This window comes from Gasterosteus aculeatus, chromosome 11, assembly GCF_964276395.1.
Source record: "Gasterosteus aculeatus chromosome 11, fGasAcu3.hap1.1, whole genome shotgun sequence".
NCBI lineage: Eukaryota > Metazoa > Chordata > Actinopteri > Perciformes > Gasterosteidae > Gasterosteus > Gasterosteus aculeatus.
In genome coordinates, this window is record NC_135699.1 from 10,087,143 (window position 1) to 10,113,540 (window position 26,398).

General features: G+C 44.9%; 1 protein-coding gene across 9 annotated transcripts; it reads right to left on the bottom strand.

The window, feature by feature from the left end:
* Nucleotides 1-759: 759 nt before the first annotated feature.
* Nucleotides 760-23,608, bottom strand: arhgap44a (Rho GTPase activating protein 44a). 9 transcript variants are annotated; one of them, XM_078083691.1, is made up of 23 exons: nucleotides 23,295-23,608; nucleotides 15,384-15,423; nucleotides 14,655-14,774; nucleotides 14,488-14,564; nucleotides 14,271-14,382; nucleotides 14,006-14,082; nucleotides 13,728-13,842; nucleotides 13,502-13,570; nucleotides 13,254-13,335; nucleotides 12,646-12,773; nucleotides 12,010-12,121; nucleotides 11,514-11,595; nucleotides 11,258-11,338; nucleotides 10,742-10,855; nucleotides 10,533-10,642; nucleotides 9,986-10,169; nucleotides 9,101-9,118; nucleotides 8,776-8,964; nucleotides 7,144-7,656; nucleotides 5,459-5,604; nucleotides 4,965-5,366; nucleotides 4,246-4,297; nucleotides 3,040-3,180 (listed from the first exon to the last, which is right to left on the bottom strand). In XM_078083691.1, the coding sequence occupies exons 1-22, from the start codon at nucleotides 23,345-23,347 to the stop codon at nucleotides 4,290-4,292; spliced, it is 2,832 nt and encodes a 943-aa protein (XP_077939817.1). In that variant the 5' UTR covers nucleotides 23,348-23,608; the 3' UTR covers nucleotides 3,040-3,180; nucleotides 4,246-4,289. The 9 variants fall into 9 exon arrangements, with proteins under 9 accessions (XP_077939813.1, XP_077939812.1, XP_077939815.1 ...); XM_078083690.1 differs by having other exon boundaries at nucleotides 3,086-3,226; XM_078083687.1 differs by lacking the exon at nucleotides 4,246-4,297 and having other exon boundaries at nucleotides 760-3,226; nucleotides 10,551-10,642.
* Nucleotides 23,609-26,398: the final 2,790 nt, after the last annotated feature.

The window sequence follows — 26,398 nt, forward strand, 5'->3', positions numbered from 1 at the left end:
AGCAGAGTAGACGTGGCAGAAGACAGAATTACTCACACAAAAAATACACGTACCTCAGATTTATAAAATACATCTTGACTAATAGTTATCATGAGGTATCCTCATTTAAATTAAATTAAAACCCCTGAAATAAAACTCACATGAACCAGGTGGGATTATTAAAAATGTAGACTTTAATATATATATGTATTTATATATATATTTATTTCTGACATTCTGATAAGGATTGCAGGTAGGCTTCACAGTACACACTGTGTTCCACTTGATATGCTAAGCAGAGGAGGAAGGGGTGCGCGCGGTGGGCTTGACAAGCGGCAGGTTTTGTTTGTACACTTGTAGTGAAAGCAGAGGGAGGCTGTACGTCCACAGGCAACATCCGCTCCTCTACACCTATTGCTCAAAACCCCACAGAGGACCATTTATTGTGATCCACAATCTCCCTCTCCGCATTTCACCCCTCTTACAATCCCCCCCAAAAAGACATGTGATTGACACAAAACATGGATTATCAAAAGACTGTCCAAGCGCATGCATGAGACTTTTTCAGATTTTTCCTTTTTTCTCATATACCTCCCCCGACAAAACATGAACAAACGACGGTGTAGGTGACTTAGGAAATGGACGTCTACAGAAATTCAAATGCTTGATACAACTATGTAGGAGTTGTGCCATTTGGTGAAACAGGTGGCTTCTGTCACGCTCTGGAAAACTGCCGTAGAGTTACTGGCAGAAATCAGCAATGAAATTATGACTTGTGTTTTGAGGGAAGGTACAGGTGTTTTATTCTTTTGAGAAGTATAACAATCCGACCGAGAATGAATATGAACGCATGCTTTTAGGTGGCTGTAATTATGATGCACAAAAGCATTACAGTAATACTGCACTGCACTTATAACAATACATGCCCACAGGCCCTAGCTAACTTTCATCCAAACACAAGCTCTCAATTGCCTATCGGTTATTACAAAATAAGATATAAGCCTATCGTTTGAAATGAGTCAGTCACATTCAGTCCGCACAGAGAAAAATACCCCTGCCGCCTCGTAAAATAAAAAGAATGGATCCAGCACAGAAAATAAAACCTCTAGTACACATTAATTATGCTTATAGTTCCAACGTAACGACCAGAGTGAGGGCACTTGCAATTGTTGTCATATAATCACCACAACTATCAATATAATTATCAACGTCACCAAAATCTTCAAAGAGAACGCACACAGAGGCATACCATTGATCACTATTGTAGATTCCGTTTGGCCAGAGCAAACTCACGCATAAAACAAACAGAATAAATTAATTGCTTTGCAATAAAATCAATGGCTTCTTTTCTGTAGGCGTGGGAAAGGTGAATTTGACCACTTTTTGGATTCAGGTGGATCAGTTAACACTGTAATTGCACTTTAATTGACAAAATTAGTCCTAGGACATTTTTCTATGGAATTAAAAAAGTGATCTGTTATCTGATGAACGTGAACTAGCTCTGATTAATTATCTGTGAGAATACCAACAAAGGACTGAGTAATTTAACATTTCTGAAGGTGTGCCAACTATCTTAGTATTTGTCTGCCATTCTAATTGATTGAGCGTATATTTTTAGTCAGTCCCACGGTATAGTTCCGGATTCCATCTATCCTTATTAAGAATTAATTAAGCGATCAGAGTGGGCTAACAGCAATCCAATCATCTACACAAGAATCTATTAAATTACTGATTAAAAAAGGAAAAAAAGATAGGGCATGGGCGTGCAACTCATTATTGCTCCAGCATGTTTGAAGTCAAAGCTCGGGAGTGAGAATTAGAAAAAACACTATTGATTTCCGGCAGAAATACCTTTCACATTTCTGCTGCATCACCATTGTTACCTGGTGTTAAAGTGAAACACTACATCAACAGCAAACCTGTTCATTGTGTGCAGGGACAAAAATAACAGCACATTTTTAATCATTACATTTTCTACACATGATAGATATCAGCACATATATTATTACTATATATATTCCAGATATGCATTTTACATATAATTTTCCTCTTAGATTTATATACATCAATTTCTGTACAGTCTATGTATTTACACTAGGGGTCAAAGGTCACTGAACCTGAAGCACTTGAAACAAAGTTAAGAGAGAGACTCATACGAACCTAAAGGCAGTGTAGTCATCCATCCATCAAGCTGTTACAGCACACGCGTGGTCTAAATATACTCCGAGGACAACAGCAGCAAAAACATTCACACAAAATAAAACCCTGTCATTTGGAGGCCCTTGATCCAAAGCAGTCCGTTCATATTGGCTTGTCATGCAAACGCACCGTGGTGCTTTTCTGTCAGTAACATTCTTCTCCTACTGTGCTGGTATAAAGTGAGTTGAAGTGAGCTTACCTGGATGACAGTAAATGATAGAGAACTATAGTTGTGATAGGTGAAAGAAGAGCGAAAGTAAAGTTTGAGCCGTGCCAATAAGAAGTAAACTTCATGAAACGTTTCAGCTTGCATGCAAAACCTTTCTCCGCGGCCCAGCATTTTCCTAATGTGCACAAAGCTCGAATACCCTGTTAGCAATATAACAAGTCTACTCTCTGTATCTCTGTTTCACCCTGAGGATGGGCTTGGCTCCTAACTATGTCAGGCTCTGAGTTTCCCTTACCAAAAGTTGCAAAACGTGTGAATATCATATTGCAATTTGATTGCATTTTCTAATAAGGCAAAAATGAACTGGAAAACACAGAAATACAGACCACTGCAAAGATGAACAAAGGCAAAGAAAAAACCCTAACAACAAATAAATAAATACATCTTAATGTGATACTCATCTATATTCCAGTCTTTTCTCCTAAAGGCAACTGTTCCTCAACTATGGCATTTTGGTGTTTTTTTTCTGTAGTCACATGTATGTGGTAGCGAGCAATTGTAAGAGATTAGTTTCTTTGCAGCCTGTGGCAGATGTGTTCGCGTTCTGGTTTCAGGTGGGCTTTGGTGAGGCCAAATGGTGTTTCCATCAGGCCTTGGTGGCGACAGTTAAGAGCATGTATAGCCACAGGGGTGCTGGTAAGCTGTGATGCCTTAGGGTCATAGGTCATAGAGTGGTGCTCTGTGGTTCCTCCTCAGGCACAGCGTCCCCCTCCGGAGAGTCTGTCACTGCCACGGACCTCCTGCAAGGGGCACCGCTGAACTCATCGATGAGGCTGTCCAGATTGACATTGAAGGAGGGGATTTCATAATTGAAGATATCTAATGGTGAGCATGGTGGGAGAGGTGAGTGATGAGGAGCAGAATGGTGGAAATGGTGATGAGGAGCAAGAGGAGGAGGAGAAAAGGGCATATGACGATGACAATGAGGTGTAAAAAACGGAAGAGAGCAGAAATAATATTAATCTTTTTGAGCCTGAACTCATGGAAAGTGGCAAATGATGTCTGTCCTGGCTTAAGTCACCAGTAGAATATATGGGCATCACATTCTACACAGGGTGAGTTACACAAGTGTGTTTGCTGGTTTCACCTAAACAAGCAACTAGTGTGGTAAGTCACAGCTTTTTGTGTCTTTTGAGACAACAGCAACAACCGATACTTTTTCAGATAAAATACAATAACAGGTCGAAATGACTGACCGATGACACCTTACTGCACACATTTACAACAATGGCCAGGTAAACCAACACAGAGGCAACATGATGCGTGTGGAACCAAGACACCAAGTGGGCTCGAAGCAACGATGGACATCCAGTCTGGATACAGAACTTGATCTGAATATATTCTAATGTGCAGCTGCATTTAACGATAGCAGAGACTGACAACTACTCCTGTGTAGGAATGAGATGGAGCGTGGAAGTGTTGTAAAAAGGGGAGCAGAGGTTATAAAAAGCGATGAACCTGCCAACAACGGGAAGAGCGGGTTACCTGTGGCCCCCCCCCGGATACCGGTGGCGGGCGCGTTAAAAAGGGAAATGTGTTCTGGCATAAGGCCGTGAACAGGAAACCAAAGGAAGGCGGGAGGGGGGCTTTAAGATGGACCTTTGTAAGCGACGGCGTCTGCAATGTGAGCGCAGTGTGGTGCACTCTGGGAAGTCCTTGAGCCGTGCGAGGATTCAATAATGCTAACCTGCTAATTGGAAACAGGGAACGTTTCCTAATAACGGGCTGCAGGTAGCTACGGGTACGTTTGGAGCAGGCTGCAGGAGACCCCAGAGGCAGCCACAGCACGAGGCCAGGCAGTGAGATGGAGCGCATGGGGCGGGGACGGTCTGGCTTACCCTAAAAGTCCCCCTCACACTTAGCCCACACTGAATCCCTGGCCTCACACAGCTGCAAGGTACACAATAGTAGCAGGAGGGGACAAGAGAACGATAAATATTGCAAAGTGACAAAATGATTGGTATATAATGACAGAACACCTCATCATCAGACATCATACTGCAGCTATAATGTGGGGTTTGTCTGGCTAGGCCTCCATGCCTGCTACGCAGAGAGAGAGAGAGAGAGAGAGAGAGAGACTGGACCGGTGTGTACGCCTCTGACCTACCTCTGCCAAGTGGGGGTCTGGGTAACACAGATAAACAGAGAGCACAAGATGAATCTAATGGCAACTTCCATACAAGCAGGACGAGCTATGCTTCTCTGATGTTTCCACACATTACCCAGAAACATCATCACATAACACAAAGCAATGAATACATAGGTCAAGGAGATTCGCTCACTACGGTAGAACAGAAACGCTGATATTTACATATCTTTCTCAGGCATCTGTGTCTAAAAGGCAACTTTTTTTAATTCAGACATCTGTTTCGGGACATTTGTTTGGGAACAGTCAATAGAGGGGACGGGTATCTTTATATCTATACGGCGAAAAGTCCTAAAGAGTCCTACACTCGTCCACCGTCTCCATTGGACAGAGCCACAGCGAGTCTGAGAGCGGGCCGCTGCAGCCCCACCTGTGGTGGCGGGGGTGGTGTTGTTGCCAAGGGATGTTTACCTGTAGACATGCTCTCCCCGGGAGAGAGTCCATCCAGGAGGCCCTGCTCCAGGGGCTGGGGGCCCGGGACCACGGCCGGGCCAGTGAACCCCGGGGGTGCGGTGGGCGGCTGAGGAGGGGGCAGACTGGGCCTCTGCCTGGGCTTAGGGGCAGGCCGCGACTTGGTGAGCGTTCCGGCCAGGGAGGGTGGGGACGAAAGGGAGTAGGGTGCCCCCAATGGGGTTTGCCCAGGGGAGGACGGGGGCACTAGGCCGGGGGGGCAGACCAGTCCATAAGGGGACGGGGTGCTAGGAGGCGTGGGGGACAGGCTGACCGGTGACGGCTGACCTGTGGACTGGTCGGACATCCCGCAGGACTGGCTGTAAGGGACCTTGGGAGGCACAGGGGCCAACTTCTTGGAGCCTACAAACAAACAATGCAGTTTAGTGTTAAAAATGAAAAACGCATTGGCTTAAATTGACAGACAGCCAGCTCAGATCGAGAGACGGCCTGACCTTTGCGCAGGGTGTGTGGACTGTGCTCTGTGGAGTGGAGGGACTGGATACTGCTATGAGGACTACAGCTGGGGGGGACAGTTGGACCTGCCACCTGGATTGCTTTGTGTCCAATGACAGGCGAGAGCTCTTTGCTCTTCAACGAACTGAAAGAGACAACAAGACATTAGTGTGTGAACAAACACCACAGGTTTGTGAACAGTATCTCATGTCCATTATCTCCTTGCCACGACAAACATTACCACCCACACCACCATCATCATCATTACCATCATCGCCGTCATCATCACTGTAATATGTACGTACATTGCTGCCAATATTACTCAGTTACGTCAAACCCAGATCTTATTTCAAGCAAAGCTACTTAAAAGTATCCTAAGTGTCTTTTAAACAACATTTTTACACACAAATGGTGCACATCAGTACATAAGTCCATACAACTACAATGAAGATGAAAAGATGAACATTAAGTGTTCATGCATTTGCAAAAGGTCTTTCCTATTTGTTGATGAAAATGTAACACACCAGTCAGGGATTTTACTAAAAGACTGCCTGACAAGCCAGATTGGTGTTTCACCATTATTGTTGTAGACCACAAAGATGTAATAATGAATAATGATGCATTATTAAAAAAATACATTTCAGTTTTCAAGAAAAAAAAAGTCAGCCTCCAGGCATGTTTTTCATATCACAAACTTTCAATCCCTTTCTTCTCCAGAGACAAAGGGGCTTATGATGATGTAGAAACCAATATTGATTTTGAGGAGCCTCATACAGTCCAGCTGGCAAATCAATGGACAAGATTTCACACTTCTGACAAAAACGCCACCAGATAAACAAGATGTGTATGTCTGTATTGAGCAAGAAATAGAAACAAGTGGCATGAACTGTGCCTCTGTGTTTAATGTCTGCAAAGTCAATTCAAGTGAATTTACTCAATAATATAGTTAAGTATGGTTGCAAAACTCCTGTGATACCACAAACAACAACAAACAGTACCGATATTACAATACGGCACATTAACTGTCGTCTTTTCACAAAAAAGGTCCATCTGAATGGGATGTCGTGGGGCTACCAAAGCACGAGTGGGAGCTTTATCAAGCAAGCTTGTTGTTGTTATCGCTCTTATTATTCGCTCTAATGACTCACACTGTCCAGTGTGGTTGTAACACCACGGAGGTATGAGTCAGGGAACTGTCACTATATACATACAAACAAACTCTGCACTTTGGGTCAAGAAGATGCACAAACTGTATGACGATATTCTATACTGCAGCTCAAAGGACATCATTGCAAACACAATTCTTACAAACCAAAAAATCTTCTTCGCTTCCTCAAAACCGTTTTCCTGGTGCTGGTTAGTAAAAAAAATGCTGCTGTAGAATAAATACATTCATATGCTCTCCAACAGCCATATGTGGCATTGTCCATGTATTTATCGTCTACTCAATGCCGGCATGAAGCCGAGCGTTATATAAGCCAGTAACATCCTTTGTTGCTAGGCAACCCCCATGAGAGGCATCCCTGGACAACTTGAATGTTACAGAATCTGAGGTATGTACTTTGAAGGGGGGAGGAAAGAAGAAAAGCAAAAAGAAAATGTGAGCCAGCGAGCTAAAGGAGAGGAGAGATACAGATGCCACTCTGGGATGCATCCATAGTGGCCATGGGTGTGTTGTATTTACCTAGTCAGCCTGGGGGGTCCTCTCTCTCGGGCACATGGGCAGGCAGCCCACGGCGGGGGTGGGGGCGCGGACGAAGGGAGGCTAGGGGGGTTGCCAAGGGACTGGTCATGGCGGGCTAGTACCAAGGAGGTTTTGATGTAGAGTGGAGACGCATTAATGTCTGGTGGGGGGGCATGCGACATGTCACCAGGCGGGCTATGCTTGGGGAAATGCAGACAGCAGGGTTTGGGGTTCGAATTGATGTCAAGTGACGAGGAGGAGGAGGAGGAAGAGGAGGTAGGGGGTGGCGCTGGGGGAGTGAAGCCAGACCAGCGCAGGGGGGGCGGTGGGGAGGCGGGGGGCTGGGACTCTGGACCCGGCGCCACGGGGCGAGCGCAGGGTGGAGGTTTGGGGTAGAAGAGGTGGGGGGCAGTGTGGCACGAGGAGATGGGGTAAGGGGGGGGTGGCCGGTCCTCCCCCGGGGGTGGGAGGGCATGAGAGGTGTCCGGCCGATTGGGCGACACGTTGTCAGAGCTGTAGATATTAAGAGAATAGACAGCACAAAAAACAGCTCTAGTGACTGAACAGGGACACGCACTGGAGCGATATAGGATACATGTTTGGATGATTAGGGTGTTAGTGTGTTAGTTGGTCCTTAGCCAAAAGCAGAAGAAGAAGAAGAAGAAGAAGAGGAAAATTAAATTGCAGTTTTGGGGCGGGCGGTGGGCACCAAGCTCAGCACACAGTCAGCTTAGTGCGAAAACAAAGACAAGCGCAAAGAAAAAAGCAAAGGAAAAGAAAGATTGGTCGCCAAAGGAAAATAACACAGTAGGACTTCCTCTGTGATCGCCTTGTGTCTGCACACTGCATGGAGCTGTGAGGATCTGACTCTGGAGCCAAAGTGCTGGTCTGCAGTCTGCGATAGTATCAAGAAGAGCTTAACGACTGAACATGTCCTCTCTGCTGCATAAGGAAACCCTATCTGCCGCCGCATCGTACGGTTTATGACTTGTTTGCATCAAAGGTCCTGCAGTCAGCCCAGGGCAGTGTGAAACAGACACAAAACCCTTTCATCGGCTGAAAGAGTACCAGGACAGGTGGGGAAAGCCAGCCAAGCCAGAGTCCAAAGCATCCATTGTCTGCCACACAGGCAGAGGTGATTATTCATGTGCTTAACTGTGATAATCATACCAAAAAAAGATGGAGAAATCATTGAGGGTCAAAAGAGGAAAGGAAACAATTCACAACCAAAGCTAAGAAAGCCAAGCCGCAACAATGGGATATTGGAAATATTAGCATGCTCGCAAAGGACAGATTGAAGCTTAGTGCCGTGTACAGTAACAAAACTTCCCAACAGTATGTGGACGAAATCCCATCAGGGTCTGAAAGTGTCATTATCCTTTTGAAAATGTTCCCTGCAGTGACGGACGCGAACCTGACGAACAACGGGGAGAACTGAAGAAATGTGGAGTGTGAAAAATGACAATAATAAGTTGCAAAATAATAGCATGATTAAAACAGCCAATGATCTTGATCACCCGGCGCAGAGAAGGTCAATGGCGATGATGACGGTGGTGGTGGTGACAACAACCAAAATGAACAGAGGAGAGGAGGCGTGAGGAAGAAAAGGACGGCATCTCCGCTGTGACTTACCAGGCCCTTTCTCCAGGCGGCGGGGTCGTGGACGGGGAAGTTGCAAACTCTCCGGATTGCTCCGGGAGGAGAGTGTCTGCGGGGGAGCCGGGGCCTTGCATGCCCGGAGGTGTGGAGGAGGTTTTGCGCACCAGCGTGGCCGAACCCTTACGAGACACCCAGGAGGTATCCATCACGCGGACGCCCATGCTGCAAACAGACACAGTTCCAAAATCGTTTGATCTGATGAAAGGAGAGGTGAGTGGAGGGTTTGGGAGGAGGTCATTGACGGGGGGGATGGGGGGAGGGTAAGGAAAGGTTTGGGGAAAAGGGCACGATACAGTACCTTTGTATCTTCCTAATGCTGCGTTAGTAAGGGGAAGAGAGGAAAAGGGGATATGAGGTCAGAATGCCGACTTGGAACAAGTACTCAGTACAGTGAATATGATGATGAGATGAGATCCACAGTGGCAGGGGGAGGGTGGGGGAGGGGGGGGGGGGGGGGGGCAGGTGAGACGTTCCAGAGGTGCACATATCTACCGAGCGCCAATTAGAGACTTTTCGAATGAAACCTGTTTGACCTGAGAAACGCACCCGCAGACGCTTTATCGTAAGCTGCTTCTCACTTTTAATAAGCTATTCTCCATCTCCCCATATTGACAGTTGCTGATTACGGGATGATTATGTTTTATAACATCAAAGCCTTCTCGCTAGCATGATTGGGGATATTTTGGTGAAGGCATCGATTCTAATTCTGCCAGTGATTTTCCACCAGCTGGGTGAATGACTCCAGGCCAGGTTGTGAAGGAGGAGCTGGATGTGGGAGGATGGGAAGATAATACTGTAGAAATATTTCCTCGCGGTAACGAGCAGCCCTTCATCAGAGACCCGTTGCCATAGAGACAATGCCACTATAGGGAAATCAGCTTCATGTATTCAGAAGAGACACTTCTGTCTTGCTGCTGAATCCTGATAATAGGAGTTGCATGCGTTGGACTTATTGACAGGCGAGATACGAGTTACAATGCTCACCTTTTTTGCGGGTTATGCAAAACTTTAGTCTGCAGGATATGTAAATATTCCACCACGGTAAATACATTTTAAATTTGCATGCATATTTAAATTTAACCGTTGAGTATCAGATGCCTGATAGGAGGCGTGGGTGGAAAGAGAGAGAAAAGAGTGTGAGAGAGTGAGCTGTGGGCAGCCAAGGATGCACTTGGCATCGTACCCATCCTTCTTGTAAAACTCCAGCATCATGTTGTCAGTGGCGACGCTCAGTGGGCGTCGGCTCTGGTCATGCGGCTGCTTGCGCTCGGATTGGTCCATGTCTGGCGAGGGCATGGAGCTGTAGTTGGAGTTGTGGTTGGTGTGGATCGGGCTGCCGTAGCTGCCTGTCAAGTTGAATTCAATGTCTGAGGGAGGAGCAGACACAGCGTCATCATGCGGTATAATGATGGTGTAATGATGCTGATGCTTACGGTCGTGTTTGTGTGTGTATGTGTTGGTCTGTTTGGAATCCACCACTTTTAAGAATGGGAGTTACAATATCTACTAGATAAAATCCTGATGTAAAACTATTTTCCTTAGTAATAAATACAGCAGTTTAAGGGTTTATAATTTAATGATTTCTCTCCAAAAAATAGCAGTAAGGGGCATGGCAACCATAAAAGAGAACAAACCTTAAGGTTACCCGCAATTTCGCCAGTTTTATATTAATATAAAATACAATTATGTAAATCGATTATGGCTCCCAGCCTCACGACAACATTACATACATAGTATGTGATCCCCACCTCCAGGGAAGAACCAGTCAGCATGCTGGATAATGGGCTCAATGATGCCAACAATCTGCAGTGACAGGGTGGTCATCATCTCTGTCATGTTGCTGGAAAGAATAGAAGGAATTGAACTGCAGTCGATTCTTACGAGGAAAGTTAAAGTAAGGTAGTTTTGTAAAAAAAGAAAAATACAATACAATACATACGGTTCGGTGTGTGTCCAAAGCAAGTTGGGGCCAAGAACAATTGCCATATTCCCGGGTGTCATCTTGTTTGCGTCCTGGTAGTCGCTCAACTTGGATAAGAATTTGACAAGATATCTGTGGGATTTAAATAGAAGGGGACATTTCATACCTTTTAAAAAAAATACAAATATGTTCCCACAGCAACAATTTAAGCCTACAAAAGTAGACATGTTGATATCACTAGAAGCCGCTACACAATGATTACTACTGCTGTAAAAGTTACAGACAGGTGTCATCATCTCAGTGCATCATCTGCATCTCCATCCTGCAGCTGTGGTTATTTCTCTTGCCTGTAGGTGGTGCAGGTTGATTCTCTTTAAAAGGTTGTGTTTGTTATTTGGATGCTTTGTCAGCAAGAATACAAAAAGAAAACCCTCTACAGCCTTAGAAGTTGGTCAGCCCGCTCCTTGTGCCCTTCTTGTTCTCATAAGGGTAGAGCCATATTAAAACATAGTGTAATGTGTTTTTGCGACTGACCTGAAATTGTTCAAGTTGTCTGTGGGGAGTTTATCACACACTGCCATTAATGCTTGTAGTCTCTTGTCCATATCTTGAACGCTGGAGAAATCAAACAAAAAACATTATGATTCATTATTGATCGACTTCTTGATAAATGTCACCATTATTTATTTCAGCAGTTGTGGCCCCTTTTTTTTAAAGGCTTTTCGGTTTTTCATCGAGGCCAAGGGCATAATTGAAGAAAATGCATTTAAGAAAGAAAACCGCAACTCACTTTGAGGCCTGAATCCATTCATCATAAAGTTCAGTGGTCATCAGTGGCTCGGGGAGCTCACGGAGGTATGATTTTAGAGCCCCTTTGGTTGAGAAAAACAGGGAGTGAGTAAAAGGTTTTAGTACAGGCGAGACAATGCCCCATATTTCTACTCCCCTCCAGCAGGCCCTTGCAGCTAGCCGCAGCTGCCAGATTCATTTCGCTCAACACAGATTTTATGCTAATGTGTGAAATGCACAGCAATATCAGAACAGGAAGCCAGCCGGAAAAGAAATGAAGACGGCACTATGCCTGTCCGATGGAGAGCAACATTTTCCACTGAAGGACCAAAATCATGTGAAGAATGTATTTGAATTTGCATTTGTACATGGCGAAAAACACTGATGTTCAGTAAAAATGATTTTTTTTTTACAGTTTTCCTGACTAAAATGAGAGTGTAAAGGTATTTGTTGTGGAAATTGGCCTGGAACAAGGCATTTGTGTGGGTGTTGTTCACCTGCGATGGCGTGCGGGTCGGAGGAGTACTCCTGCACATCCATAACTCCACAATCCAGGGATGCTTTCAGCTTCTTCAGCTTGGAAGCGGACGGAGCCACTCTGAAGAGGCCCTGCAGCCCCACACACAGCAAACACGTAAACTATCACATCTGACACGAGGCTGCACCAAAGTAACCTCCACTATTGTTGTACACTTGACACTGGTTGATGGTAAATAACTCGTGGCTGTACATGTTTTTGTCCTTTAACATATTGAAAAATTAAGGTAAACCATTTTCCAAAATATGCCATAAGATTCAAACTAATTAGAACAAAACATTTTTTGAAGATGAGGATATTCTCAATCTCAGAGCCATGTTTTATTGTAACGATATCACTACTTGTCTTCATCTCTTCAATTGACGTCAATAGAATTTGCGTCTTCCCAGTCTGGGGAGGATACAGTAAGGTTTAAACTATTTAATGAACATGGGAAGTAACAGCTGAATTTGATGGCACATGAGTGGTTGCAATGTTATCTGTCAAATACAAGAATGCATAAGGATGGAGTGTGACTAAAGACGACCAAAATAAGCATATCATCTCACACCTAAAAGTCCTAAGTGATGTGTGGATGTGTGTGTGTGCCCTCTACCTCCTCTTGCATGCCACACTCTAACAGCATTGTGACACATGCTTCCACGGGGAAGGCAATCTCTCTTCCACTAATATTTAGGTGTTCCTCCAGAGACTTGCCAAACGACGGCTTCTCCACCCACGCTTCTGCAACACAAGAGAGCAGCTTCAATCCCAGTCACACACAAACAAACCTACGCACCTCCATGGCATTTCCTCCTGGACGACCGGACCAGCGAAATAATATAACATTCAAGGCAACATTTATCAATTTAATCCAAGCTGCAACTTGATTGGACGTTCAATATTAGATCATAGTTTAGTTTTTTCCCTGGTGCCACCTTCCTAATTCTATTACTTTAAAAGGAACATGTGATGTTAAGACCTCTGTTTGGTTATGCACCCGTTAACTAGCCGGTAGCAAAACTATGAAGGCGGATAATTATAGCCTAATGAGATCGTTATGTGACATGTCAGGGCTATTAACTCATTTCTTCTCAACGTGATATTGCTTCAGGTGCAGAATTTGAGCAGATCACGAACACACACACACACACACACACACACACACACACACACACACACACACACACACACACACACACACACACACAGTAGAACACTCACCTTGGTGAGCTTTAATCTGGGGCAGAATACTTTGAAGAATCTCTAAGGACTTCCGATGATATTCCGCCTGTGTTTCTATCAGCTATAAAAGGAAAATAGATTAAAACAAACAAGCCTCGACAAGTGTATATCGTGTCCTGCTGTTTGTGTTATTGGAAAATGTGCAATATATATTTTTATCGGTGCTATAATGGAAAATGTCACTTGCTTCCATTGGGATTGCGACTGTGATGGAAAAAGATACTTACTGTCTGAAAGTAATTTGCATAGTCTATTTCTTTGGCCACAAAACTGTACATATCTGCTGACAATTGATCCTGAAACAGAAAGTAAAGAGAAACCATCCCATAAGAAATGATCCAGACCGACTATAATATTAGCATGGCAATTTAGTCAATTTATATTTGATGCATGCAGAAGGGATTTAATCTGGAGGAGGAGAAAGTATCTCAGCGGCGTAGACCGTTGACCCACCCTACAAATCTCCATCCGATTGGCTGCCTCCTCCATCTCCTCTCTGAGGGACTCGGACTTGGCGCCGGGCTGCAGCGTGCTCGGGTGACCGGATGACTTAGACGACTGATGAAACCTATGGGTGTGAATTAAAACAAATTGGGTTTGTGATAATGTTGGCGAAAAAAAACATTTAAATACTGAGCTTTCAAAAATAAATAAATAAATAAAATTTTAGAATGAACAGGAGGGGGCCTGAATGAACAGGAGGGGGCCTGAATTGTGAATGTGGACGTCACCTTGTCCTAGAGGAGTCCATGTCCAATACAAGTTTAGCTAAGTGCTTCCTCTGTTTTTGGATGTTGGGAATGTCCACCTGCAAAAGATAATGAAATGCATGATTAATTTGAGCTCAGGGAGTACTTGCACACTCTTTGAGGTTAATGAGTACCGTATTCTCCAAGTAATCTTTTTATAGTTGGATTTAAAAGAAAATTTAATGTGAGATTGTGCCTCTGTAATGTAGTCGTATGAGGGAGGTGTGTGGTCTTAATTGGTTCTCACCTCGGCGAGCACGTAGAGAGGCTCCACCACATCTCTCTCTATCTGGAACTCAAACTGGATGAGCTCCTCGGCCAACTTCTCTTCCGTCTCCCCACACAGCTTCAGCATCTTTCTGTTGGGTGAGAAGCAAAATAGAAAATAATTAAAACACCGACAAGGGTAACGAGGACAGACTCATAATTCAATAGCTGAATCAATAATTAAAGACGTGTCTTACCCGAGGAGAGAGTCGTCCCCCAGCACCGCCGCGCCTTCTACCATACACTGTGCCAGGATTGTGAGCGGCAGTTTTTTCTGACAGAAAGTAGAGAGAAACAACATTAATGAAGCTTCTGGTTTGCATCGGTTTTCAGCGCCCGAGGGAATGATGGACAGGTTACTCACGGACGGCGACTTGACGGATCTCTTCTCAATATCAGCCCCCTGCTGACCCTGCAGGCAGGCCGTCAGCTTCTTGTGAGTGCCGTGTGTCACCTGCTTGACCAGATCCAGACGCTTCTCCACCTTGACACAAACACACGCACGTCCTGAGTCATGAACACGAGCTGCCACGTAGTAACACACGGCCAGCCGCCAGCAACATACTGCGAGTCATTCGACAGGTCTCTCCTTTTATTCAGAGCTACGAAGACTCAAACCAATGACAATGGTTTTTGTTCCACCTGCTCTTTGTTTCAACTGAAAAATGCAATCGACTGGTTTCGACTGGTCGCTATTGAATGACATAAGTTATATAAGTTAAATACGTACTACAAATGCACACAATATAAAAAGTTTTTTACTTTTTTACTCAAATGTTGCATTCATTACTCTGAAAAAGCAATGTAATTTGTAACATTTGAGAACCGAATGAATAAATAATAAATATGTGATTATGAAAATAAACATTAGCGGCGGTCAAATATCAAACTTTCATGTCAGCAGTTGCCGAGAATGTTTTCAAAAGAACAACCTTAAAATCACTTTTTGGTTGAACCGCACACAGACACATGCAACCTGAGCCACTGATCTCTGGTCCAACGCAGCCGTCGTAAAAACATAATTTACACCTGTTAATTGAACACATTATGAACACATACACGCACACACACACATTTCTACGCTACGACTCACCTGTAGAAGGTCCTCACTTAACACCTCTGTTTTCTCTGCCCTGTAAAGATACAAGTGTACAAGGATTAGTGTATGCAGAGACGACTTCATGCTCCATTAAACAGCCTGTTTGCGCTACATGTGTCACCTCGGTGACAATTAATACAGCTTTGTCTACTGTAAAGTCCAGAAAGAAAATTTTATAATATATATTTCAATCCTCCTCTTGAGGAGCAACAAACCTCTGCCGCTATGGACTCCACTGTGGCACATGTGGGGGGAAATTAAAAATACGCTCACTGGATAACCTGTGAATATGTGACATCTTACATAGTGAAAATATTTTTAGAATCCAGTTTGAGGCACTGTATCCAAATAGTGTGTCATTGCAAAAATGTTTTACGGTTATTGCATTGGATGTTGACTCATCCCGTGAATTTGTACCATCATCGATGTGGCGGTGCCCCCCAGAATGGGAGGGCCACATCGACGCACCTGTCCCTTTGGAGCATGTGTGAGTGTGCACGTGAGTACAAGCGTCCGAGTGGCTGACTCTCTCATTCATGATCTTAGATAAATCCGTTGGAAGAACACATTAATTGTCAGGCGAAGCGTTCATGCTGTTAACTGGGCTGAAGCATTCGCACCCCAGTGTGAAATAAAACAAGCAGGAAAGCCACTGACAATGCCACCGATTCAAATATGCACGTTCCCACTGAGGAGCATCACGTCCCACTGTGAATCCAGAAGGCTGGGGACTCGGCCAAAGACTGAAGGAAAGGGCAGAGCTGCACTGCCGCTGAAGCAGATAAAACTACTCATCCGGAGTACCGAATGAGCCGTAAGCTCGGGAAAGAGCAGGCCACTGGATATCATGGATACACGGCTGAGTTCAGACAGCTTATATTTTAAGACCGTGGTCCTTTTTGTGCAAAGATTCCCAACGGAGCTCAATGTGCCTTTTATAACCCTTCCAGAAAAGATCAAATCTGCTAATTACACTGACATCAATTTTGGTTGTTTTCCAGAATTCCTTTAAATACTCTCGGACACCAACAAAGGTCATATCTGAAGCAACAATCCAGGACTACCTTATCAGTGTGGTGTATTTCCTGCTCAAGAGGGCTGTTGGCCAACAATGGATCCAACTATCTAAAAATGACTCCAAACCAGACTTGTCGAACGCCAGCAGTAACCCAATGGTGCCCACTTTCTCTTAGCGTTCCCCTTCCTGTCTGCCCGACCTCTTCCTGCTATTGTGCCCCAGCTATGCCAATACCAATAGTGGATAATAGCTTTTTTTGTGTCTCATTTGTTTAAAAAACGAAATCTGAAATTGTCTCACTGTCAACCAAGAGAATGGAAAAGCCCTTTGTTTGTGCTGTTATTCAGCCGGACAATGACACATCAGGAGCACATGACTGGAATGATCTTTTCATGTGGGATGTCTTATCACTCAGGCCAGAAAAGGTCTGCCTAAAAACGGCATAAAAGAAACTCATAAGCGTCCGTTAGATGTTGTCTTATCATCGTGTGTACGGATTCCATACGTAGAAAGCTGAGATTTAACGATGTCCATTTTTGGCACCATGGGAACTGGGTCAAGTCACGTACAAAATGGATCTTTTGGCCGGATGGAAAAGTCCTCCGCTCACTGAGGACGAGACATATGCGCGTGTGTGTGCATGCATAAGGTTGACAGAGTTAATGTTGTAGTTTCTGCCACGATTTTTAAGGATAACTGTGATTGCAGATTGCTGATTACATGACAATTGGTGGTCGTTGTTCTATGAGCTAGTTTCCCAGCAAAGAAGTATTTTACATATCTGTCCTGTGAAGGGACAGCTATGAAATAAGAATGCTGGAATACGGTACAATGTGCACTGCATGTCCTCTGCGAGCTCATATAAAACCGGCAGGAGATTTTGGAGGTGAGAAGTGAAATTCCTCTGAGCGTATACAGCTCGTGCAGAATGAGCCCTGGGAGGAAAGTAAACACGTGGGAGAGGTAGCAGCCGGGTGGGCGGTGAGCTCAAGAAGGGAGAGGAAGACTTTGCCTAGTGTTATGCCAACCATCTGCCACTCTGTAGGCATTCCTCTACCTGGAGCTGCTGATGAACCAATACAAACACGCATAACACACACACACACACACACACACACACACACACACAGCAACTTTAATATACAGAACAATTCTTTTCAGACCAACACAATATTAAAATTTGACAAAATTGTGCTTTCTTTGAAACAGCAAAACAAGGAAAGTAATACAAATGTATGAAATCATGGAAAAACATGGTGAATTGTGGGTAAACTAAGTAGTTGAGATAATAAGGTTATGGGCCAGAATCTGAATAACTCCTTCACCTCTGGTGATGTATAAAAAATGTGCTGATAATGTGCATTCTTTCCCAAGTCATAGTAATTCCATAAGGGTGGAAGTCAAATCCCAAACTGTCCATCCAAACATCAGCTGCACATTCCATACAAACATCCATCGTCAAACCACTTATCCTGCACACAGGGTCGCGGGGGGGCTGGAGTCCATCCCAGCCAACTTCGGGCGATAGACAGGGTACATCCTGGATTGGTCGTCAGCCAATCACAGGGCCAACACAGAGACACACAACCATTCACACTCACATTCACACACCTACAGGCAATTTACAGTCCCCAATTTACCTGATCCCCGGAGCATGTCTTTGGACTGTGGGAGGAAGCCGGAGAACCCGGAGAGAACCCACGCAGACACGGGGAGAACATGCAGACTCCACACAGAAAGGCCTCTGGACGGAGCCGAACCCAGGACTTTCTTGCTGTGAGGCGACAGTGCGAACCACCACGCCACCGTGCCGCCCTCCATACAAACATGTTTTATAATAAATACTTCTATCTCGAGATATGTTAATGTTGGAACCACTCGTGCTCCGCCCCCCCAGCACTGTGAATGGTTCATGAAAGCATGAATAATCCATGTTGACATAATCAAAATGTGAATAAAATAACATCCACAGACTTGGGCGTGTTGCCTTGGCAGCTGGCCAACTCTTTACGTCCACGTGTGATTTCATCCGGGACGAGAAGAAGAGTGCTCACGCTCTGGTTCGCTCCCACTGCTGGCCTAGCAAACAAAAAGGGCGCCGCGTCCCGGGGCGCGAGTGAAGGGGAGCGGAACCGGATGGCGGCCCTGGGCCTCAGCGGGGGGGGCCTCCACGTGGCCTGGAGCGATGGCACGAGAACCACAGTCAGCCCCAAACTCACAGACACACATGACAAAAACACGCTGCAGTGTTCATGCTATCTGCTCTGTGAACACTTCTCCGTTTACTGCTTTCCCCGGACGTTTGCCTCGCAATCGAAACCCGGAGGCTCACTCGGTTTCCTCCCAAATGACGAGGCGGGAGGGCTGATGGGAGACGGGGTTACTAAAACAGAAAAACCCACTTACTGTAGTTGTCCAGCAAACTAGGTCACTGTTCTGTTAAGTATGCAAGAATAACCGTGAGAGGAGAGCGCGCACAGACACGCGCACTCACGCAAAGCACACACATGTCCAGAGAGAGAGAGAGAGAGAGAGAGAGAGAGAGAGAGAGAGAGAGAGAGAGAGAGAGAGAGAGAGAGAGCCTGCAGCCTTCTGCAACGTTTCAGTGGAAACACAAGCAGTGAGTTATCGCTAATAACTTTATTCATGGTGAATAATCTCCACAAGAACTCTATGACTTTGAGTTTTTACACCTGACATCTGCACCGAGGATGTGCGCACACACACGCACACAAACGCGCACACGTGCACGGACCTAAACGATTTCAAATATCCAGTAGAGATCATTCAAATTAACAATAGAATGAGGCAACAAAGGTCAATGGTAAAAAAATAAAGATTCTCAGCCGTTGTTATATTCTGTGGGTCGGGAAAGCCGATCGACTGTGATGTAACGGATAATTCTAAAGGCGCGTTTCCAGGCAACGCATAAAGGAAGAATCATCTTCTTTCTTTGAAGAGCAAACTTTTGAAAGAAAAACAATAAACTCTGAACATTTAAGGTAAACAAAACAGGATATAGTTATTATTGTTATTATTAGTGGAATAGTGCTTCCTGTTTTGAGTTTATTGGCATTCCTGAATGGACGGAAGGTGGTGCGACCTGAAAAGTTACTTTAACAATACCGATTGAGAAGTTATTTATAGTTATAAGCATGTGTTACCATGTGTATGTGCAGCATATTAAACCTTAGCTGACCCTGTCTCACACTTTAATATAATGTATTTGCTGCATTTCAGGCCCCTTCCTGTTGGAGAACAACAGACTGGATCAACCCTTATGACACCACAGTCGGGTTCAAACCAACTTCTAATGCAGCAGTTCAGTAGCGACAAAAACAAACTCAAAGTGCACGTACTCTAATGCTGAATTTTTAGTGAAGCGCATTAATGTGAACTGTTAAAGATTTTACTCTTTTTATAGACACAGCACAACAGAAAGGGAGAAGGAGCGCGTCAGTCCGATATTACATCATCTCTTTTTTGATGACCAGAACGGTCCCCTTACAAAGGCTCTTTATCACCAGCTCCATCGTGCAGTAAGCTGTCTCGGAGAGGCACTGGGGGGGTTATGGAGGGTTATCAACATGGTCCTCTTACGCTCCCTGAATGGCACAGTATTAGATCTTGTTTTAAAGAAATATACACAATCGAACACCGGCAATGACGCATTTCCTTATTCCTCATAACTACATGAAGACTTTTGAATCGCCTGCCATGTGAGGATGAGCGAAACAAGGCACCGAGGTAGATGAGGAAGAGAGACAGAGGAGGAGAGGCCGCTTTGGCATTTACATCTCATGTTACCTGTTAGCTACTATGTTCGTTTGTCTCACACACATTCTTGCCGTGAGGTCTCCATATGTGCTGAATGTAACGTTCATAATGTCGGCACATTGTTAGACAGAAGGGAAGGAGAAAGACATGGTGTTTAATTAATAACTTGTAAGTAAACATTGGGTTGAACTTTAAGTTGCTTTTGTACCCTTGTAAATTGCAATGTTAATGCATAGAAGAAATTGTGAACTTGCCACTTTGCAAAAACAAAAAAATTGACATGCATTACAATAAAAATGTAGACCTTTTAAATGCAGAAACAAACTGGTCAAAACTTAAAAAGATACCCAGATACCCAATCCACGTATCTGAGTCAATATCGGTCCAAAATCAGGGCATCACTATGAAATGTACACTTTTCATGTATAAAAAAAGAAAACAATTGTGCTTTTTCATTTCTATTTTGGGTGAGATTCACTGACAGACTTACAGACTTGTGTCGTGGAATCGTTTGTCCTAGACCTACATAGCACAGCGGATTGGGAATAGACAAATAGGTCATACGAAATGGAGGGTGTGAGCGCGCTAGAGCAACGTGTTCTTTGCTTAGCTTATTTTGAGCGTGAGGGCATCGAATGAATCTTCTGACCATTTTTTACATCGAGTAGAACGCTTACGGTCTCTATTAAGGCTTAAATAACAGAGCTAAACCACGAACAGAATGGCTGTAGCTGACAAACACAACAACAACAAATGATGTATTACCAAAATGCACACAAAGACTCTCTTCAGAGCTGTGACACCATGTTGCCCCCCCGGCCTCCACCCACTGTGCCATTTCTGTTAGCTATGGAGTATGCATGGCTGCACATCCTCCAGCATGAAGTATTGCTCCACGGAGGTGATTGGTCAAGTTGACGATCACATGACATGGATCTCACCCTCTCAGCAGCAGCAGCAGCCTCGGGGAGCCAGAGAGAAGCTGACACAGCACACCTGATCGCCAACCCCCCACCCAAGAAGCCCTTCAATCACCGTTGCACGGAAGAAAGACTCATACTGTCCATGCAGAAGGACTTGCTTGTTTACCGCTTGATAAGAAAACTCTCCTGCTCCTATAGAACTGAGATGGATCATTGTTGTCAAAGTCATACAATTTCCAACACGCAGTCTCCTCATGTAGATGCGCTGGGTTCTTTAGACCGGCCCGCAGCGTTAGTGGCTCCGCTGAGGACCAGGAAGGTCAAATACATAGAGAATAACACTAATTCCAATCTGAAGATGGAGTATGCTTGAGTTGGTTTAAATAATCCCATTTTTGCAGCGTATCATTTGGAGCCTTGAAACTCCGCTCATACGGCAAACCAGCGGAGAGAATACAAGCTCAAGTGCTGTGTGACGCAAAGACGGGAAGAACAACACGAGTGAAAAATGTTTGCTGAATGTTTACATCAAGATGCCGGATTAACCTGCACATTTGTCTGACCTCCACCCTGTGATCCCGCACAAACACAACCAGGCATGCGTGTGCAAGGACACGTGGGTCACAATGCCGTGTGTGCAGACACACAAACCTAATTTCCCTCTCTGTGGTAATATCAACGTACACTCAAGACAAAATCCTCATTAGGGCCCTCAAAGTGTTATTAATATAAGAAGGTGACAGTCTTTGCAGACTGGTAATAAACAAGGACATGCTAACCTTTAGGGCTCATCTTTTATCCACGCAAGTTAGACTTGCTGGCATGTTGCTGGGGACGGCACACGGCGGGAAAACAAGACCTACGTTTGACTCCGCTCAAGGTCACCGGAGGGTCAGACCTGTTACTTTCTTGCCCCGATCCAATGCTCAACGTGGGTTTGGGAGCAGTGGTACTGGCAGACCACCTCGGCGGGTAGCTGCTCGGTGACGGACAGCTTCAGAAGACAGTGTTTGAAGAATATTATACTCAGTAAGTGGGTAGTGCAAGAACACACAAACACACACTGACACACGCACACACACAAGGAAACACGGCCTTCTTTGCTCTCATGAAATTGGCCCACAACCCTCATGGCCACAGACACATCCATCCAGAATCAAACACACACTAATGAGTCACACAGAAGTAATTATAAAAAGCCTTTGATCAGCCTCCAATCCAACTGACAGTGGCACCAGGAGCAGAGCCTGCAAGGTGTGTCCCCCTCCCTTCTGAGTGCACGCCTCTCACGCAGCTCGTGATGATACTCACGCCTTCTGGTTCTGATCCCTTCCAAGGAGGCGGGAAGAGACGTCAGAACCACGCAGATGCAGGGCAGAGTACACAGAAGAATGCGAGGAGGGGAGATGAAAAATCCTCCCACGTAAACCTCTCCGATGGACTTGTTTTAAGCAACTACAGTGGCATAAAGTAGCGCCTAGAGGGGAGGCTGAGAATATAATCCCATTATTCTAACTGAAATATGTTAGATAAATGCCAGCTGGGGAATGCGACCTTCAGGAATCCACGGACTGGATAACCCACGCCTGTGGAGGTGCTTCCCTCCTCCTCACAGCTGATATTACTGCGTAATGAAAACATTGCGCCCCCCCCCCCCCCCCCCCCCCGGTTTTTCCCGCACCGCATCCGTGCGCATCATCGCTCACCTATTGACGGGTTCTGTGACAGGAGGGAAACGCAATAAACACCCCAACTCCACAATCTGCACGTTGTTCAGACTCCTGGGCGGCTGCACAGTCTTTGAGATGGGCTCGTGTTTCTGTGAGGGTCTATATTTCATGTGTTTCCGTGGGCAGGTCGCACCGGGGCAATGCGCCTCCACGCTGCCTATGCGGTAGCCTCTTCCAGTGGACATTACGCATCGGCGTGAACGTGGGTCTTTCTTTTCTTCCTTTACAATTTGTGCACTGACCATGGACTGTTCTGCATATTCAATAACACGTTTAAATAATTCATATTTGCATGGAGGTGTTTTAATCTAATTGGGGCCATACGGGGGTGGGAGTGTGTGTGTGTGTGTGTGTGTGTGTGTGTGTGTGTGTGTGTGTGGGTGTGTGTGTGTGTGTGTGTGGGGGGGGGTTCTCCCTCCCTTTGAGGGTAGAGCCCGGATGAGGGGGGGTTGCTTACCTTCCCACCGTTTGGTTGGCGAGCTGTCGCATCCGATTGAATTGCTTCTTCATCTTGTATTTTCTGCGTTAACACCTACAGGGGGAAATATTCCGCATTATTTCTCTCACTATAACGGCCCGTGCTCCGCAGAGGCGCAAAAACACTAAATCCAGTCCCGCACGTCTTCCGTCCCTCATCGCAGAGTCCCAGCGCCGGAAAAAAAAAACCTGCTTCCACGGTTACATGTTTTGTGATGGTTTCGTTTTATGGCTGCATCCTCCCCGCTGCCTGCGCAGGGATGCTGGAGCAGTTCACCGCGGGCACTCGGAGGCAGAGAGAGAGAGAGAGAGAGAGAGAGAGAGCGACAGCAGTGACCGGTCGCAGCTGCGCAGCAATGCAGTCTGGGAAATGTAGTAAATCAATGGTGACGCTCAAGAAAGAAGCCAAGCCGGCCGATTCCCAGAGGGCTATGCGGCTTCATCAGATAGGAGTTTATTTGAATTCACGTGGTTTACATTCAAGTGATTTGCCTGGTTGAGCTGTTATGAGTATAAAAATGGAGAAAAAAAATGTATCCACATTTTACCTTATCATAGCGCTTTAATTAGCTGTAGTATAATGTTGCAAAAATCCTGATGATTAATGATATTATATGTTGAGATAATACGGGTCAAATAATACTAATAGTATTTTCAATATTAACAACTACATAGTTGTTCAATTATTGAAGCAATTTCCGAATAATTATAAATTGACAGAGAGACATTTTCATTACGACAGATTTTTAATGATGACTTTAATGTGCTCTTATCCTATATTCTATCATATTACGCCCACTTGCGTCCAAATAAAACCTTCCTTGCCGAGAGTCAGAGGGGTAAACATCTCCATCTGGTGCCTTTTGTGTGCTAATGCCACAAAACGGCACAAAGGGGCACCAACTCACTCTTAATTTCCAATTACAATATAAACTGCTAAATTTGGGCTGCGGTCATTATGGTCGTAATAAAATAGTTAGTAATTAGTTAGTAGTTAATAGTTAATGATAGTAAAAACTATACAATCAAAAGCTTTCAGAAATACGTTTTGCTTTCCTAAGCTGGTTTAACATTTACATACAAACTATGAATTGTTAATGGTTCCTTTATTTTCCCCTTCTTCTAAAGGTTTAAAGGAACTTTTTAGCAGTGCTTTCAACTGTCCAGAAGGGGGCAGTCTTGTCTTACAGGTCATTTTTAGCAGACGCTTTTATCCAAAGCGACTTACATTACACTTTAAACCCATGGCTTTTGCACATTTTTTGCCCGGGGAGCCATTAGGAGTTAGGTGTCTTGCTCAGGGACACTTCGACAGGAACATGGGGCAGCCTGGAATTGAACCACCAACCTTGTGCTTCCCAGCACACCTTCTCTAACCCCTGCGCCACGACGACCCTTAAGAGTCTTAAGAGACGCTGAACATCTTCAGCACAACAATGTGAAGCACCACCTTTAGCACTATGATGGGCTATTGGTTTAGGATATTTGTAAACGTATAATACGTTGAACTTTTCACATAAAACTCTTGACTTGGTGTATATTCATCTAATGAGCTCAAAAGAGCCAGTTTCCTTAATCACAAACGGAAGTTTTTCATAGACGTCATTGAGTGATAAACATAACATTTTCTAATCTGAATATCGATTCTCTGGTGAGATAATCTACGATATAATTGTAAACACAAATGTGACTTCAACCATTTTGTATCAAGGTAGTCCAGTTGTTGTTTTTTTGAAGACACAAGACAATTAGGAGTATGCTGGAGACTTTAAAAGCCGCTCTTTGCTGTAACAGAACCACAAACCCAATTGAGGGCTGGTGCCCTCCTGCTCGTTGTCACAAGGCCCTAACAGGCCAACAGGTGGGCTGCACACCACTAACACGGGGTCCCGCGTCCTCAGGGAGTAAATAATACTGCTCAATGCCCTCATTAATCTCCCAAGTTGGAAATTGAGACGGGGCGGAAAATCCCTCAGCCTTGATCTCCACCTTTTGACCTTGTCAGATCATTTGTTTTCATTAGTCCCCACAGATGATCTGGCCAGTCCCAATCCAGCCCCAACACCTCCCCCTAAAAACAGGGGTTCTCCAGGGGTCTTCTTGCCTCTAACCCCAACCCCCCCAAAAACGTGTGCTGCTCCAGAGTGTCTCTGGACACTTCTAAATCAGCATGGATGACTCTTCACATCCGCTGGTCCTATTCAGAAACCCACTCCCTGGTAATCCCTCGACAATGAACAGGGGAACAGCAGGGGGACGGCGGGGACGGGGGGACATTAAGTCATACTACAAGTGAATTCAGAGGTGGATTTCAATTCAATCCCCAAATATAGGTTTGTATCTTGTTGCTGTTACTCTCTCAGCATAATGCTCCCGTACCATACCGATGGCCCAGTGACATGTGAGCTGCACTTTGACAGTGAGCCGTGCGTCCTACAATGGAGCATGGTGTCATGCAGTCTGGAATGCTTAGGTCTTGCTGAAAACATAATGTTGGGAGCACCAAGTGTTTGCTTTGCTCAAAACAAACAAAGGTAGAACACAGGAAGGACGTAATTGCACCATGTGAGCTCAGGTTAAAAGCTGCCCGGTCAGCAGATTGCAAGATTTGCGGTATCGCCACGTACATCATGCTTGTGTTTTATCCTCATACAATAGCATTGTATTACCCAGATCAATCAGTCTGGGTGTGAGGGGTGGGTCTCTACATGCCTTTGGTCTGTCATTAGGGAAGTGTGACATATTCATCAAGGAGTCGTGTGCGAGGCATCAGGGAGATACCATGAGTTTTGCAACCTCCGGCCAAAACTGTCTTTCTTCAATACACATATATTCACTTTTATGTTGATTTTGCACCAAATATAATCAATCACGCATTACAATTTGAGTCAAATAAGAAAGCAAAACATATAGATGCAGTTTGTCTCTGGCAGACTGGGTGTGGAGAGACCAAACGCACCATCGGCATTAACGTCGGGCTTCTCAGGTAAGCCTGAGTGCCGAGGCCAGACTTTGTTGTTGTGTCTTTAAAGGGATCTCTAAGGCCATAATGAGCCCCAGTTAGCCTCAGCGCCGAGCCTAATG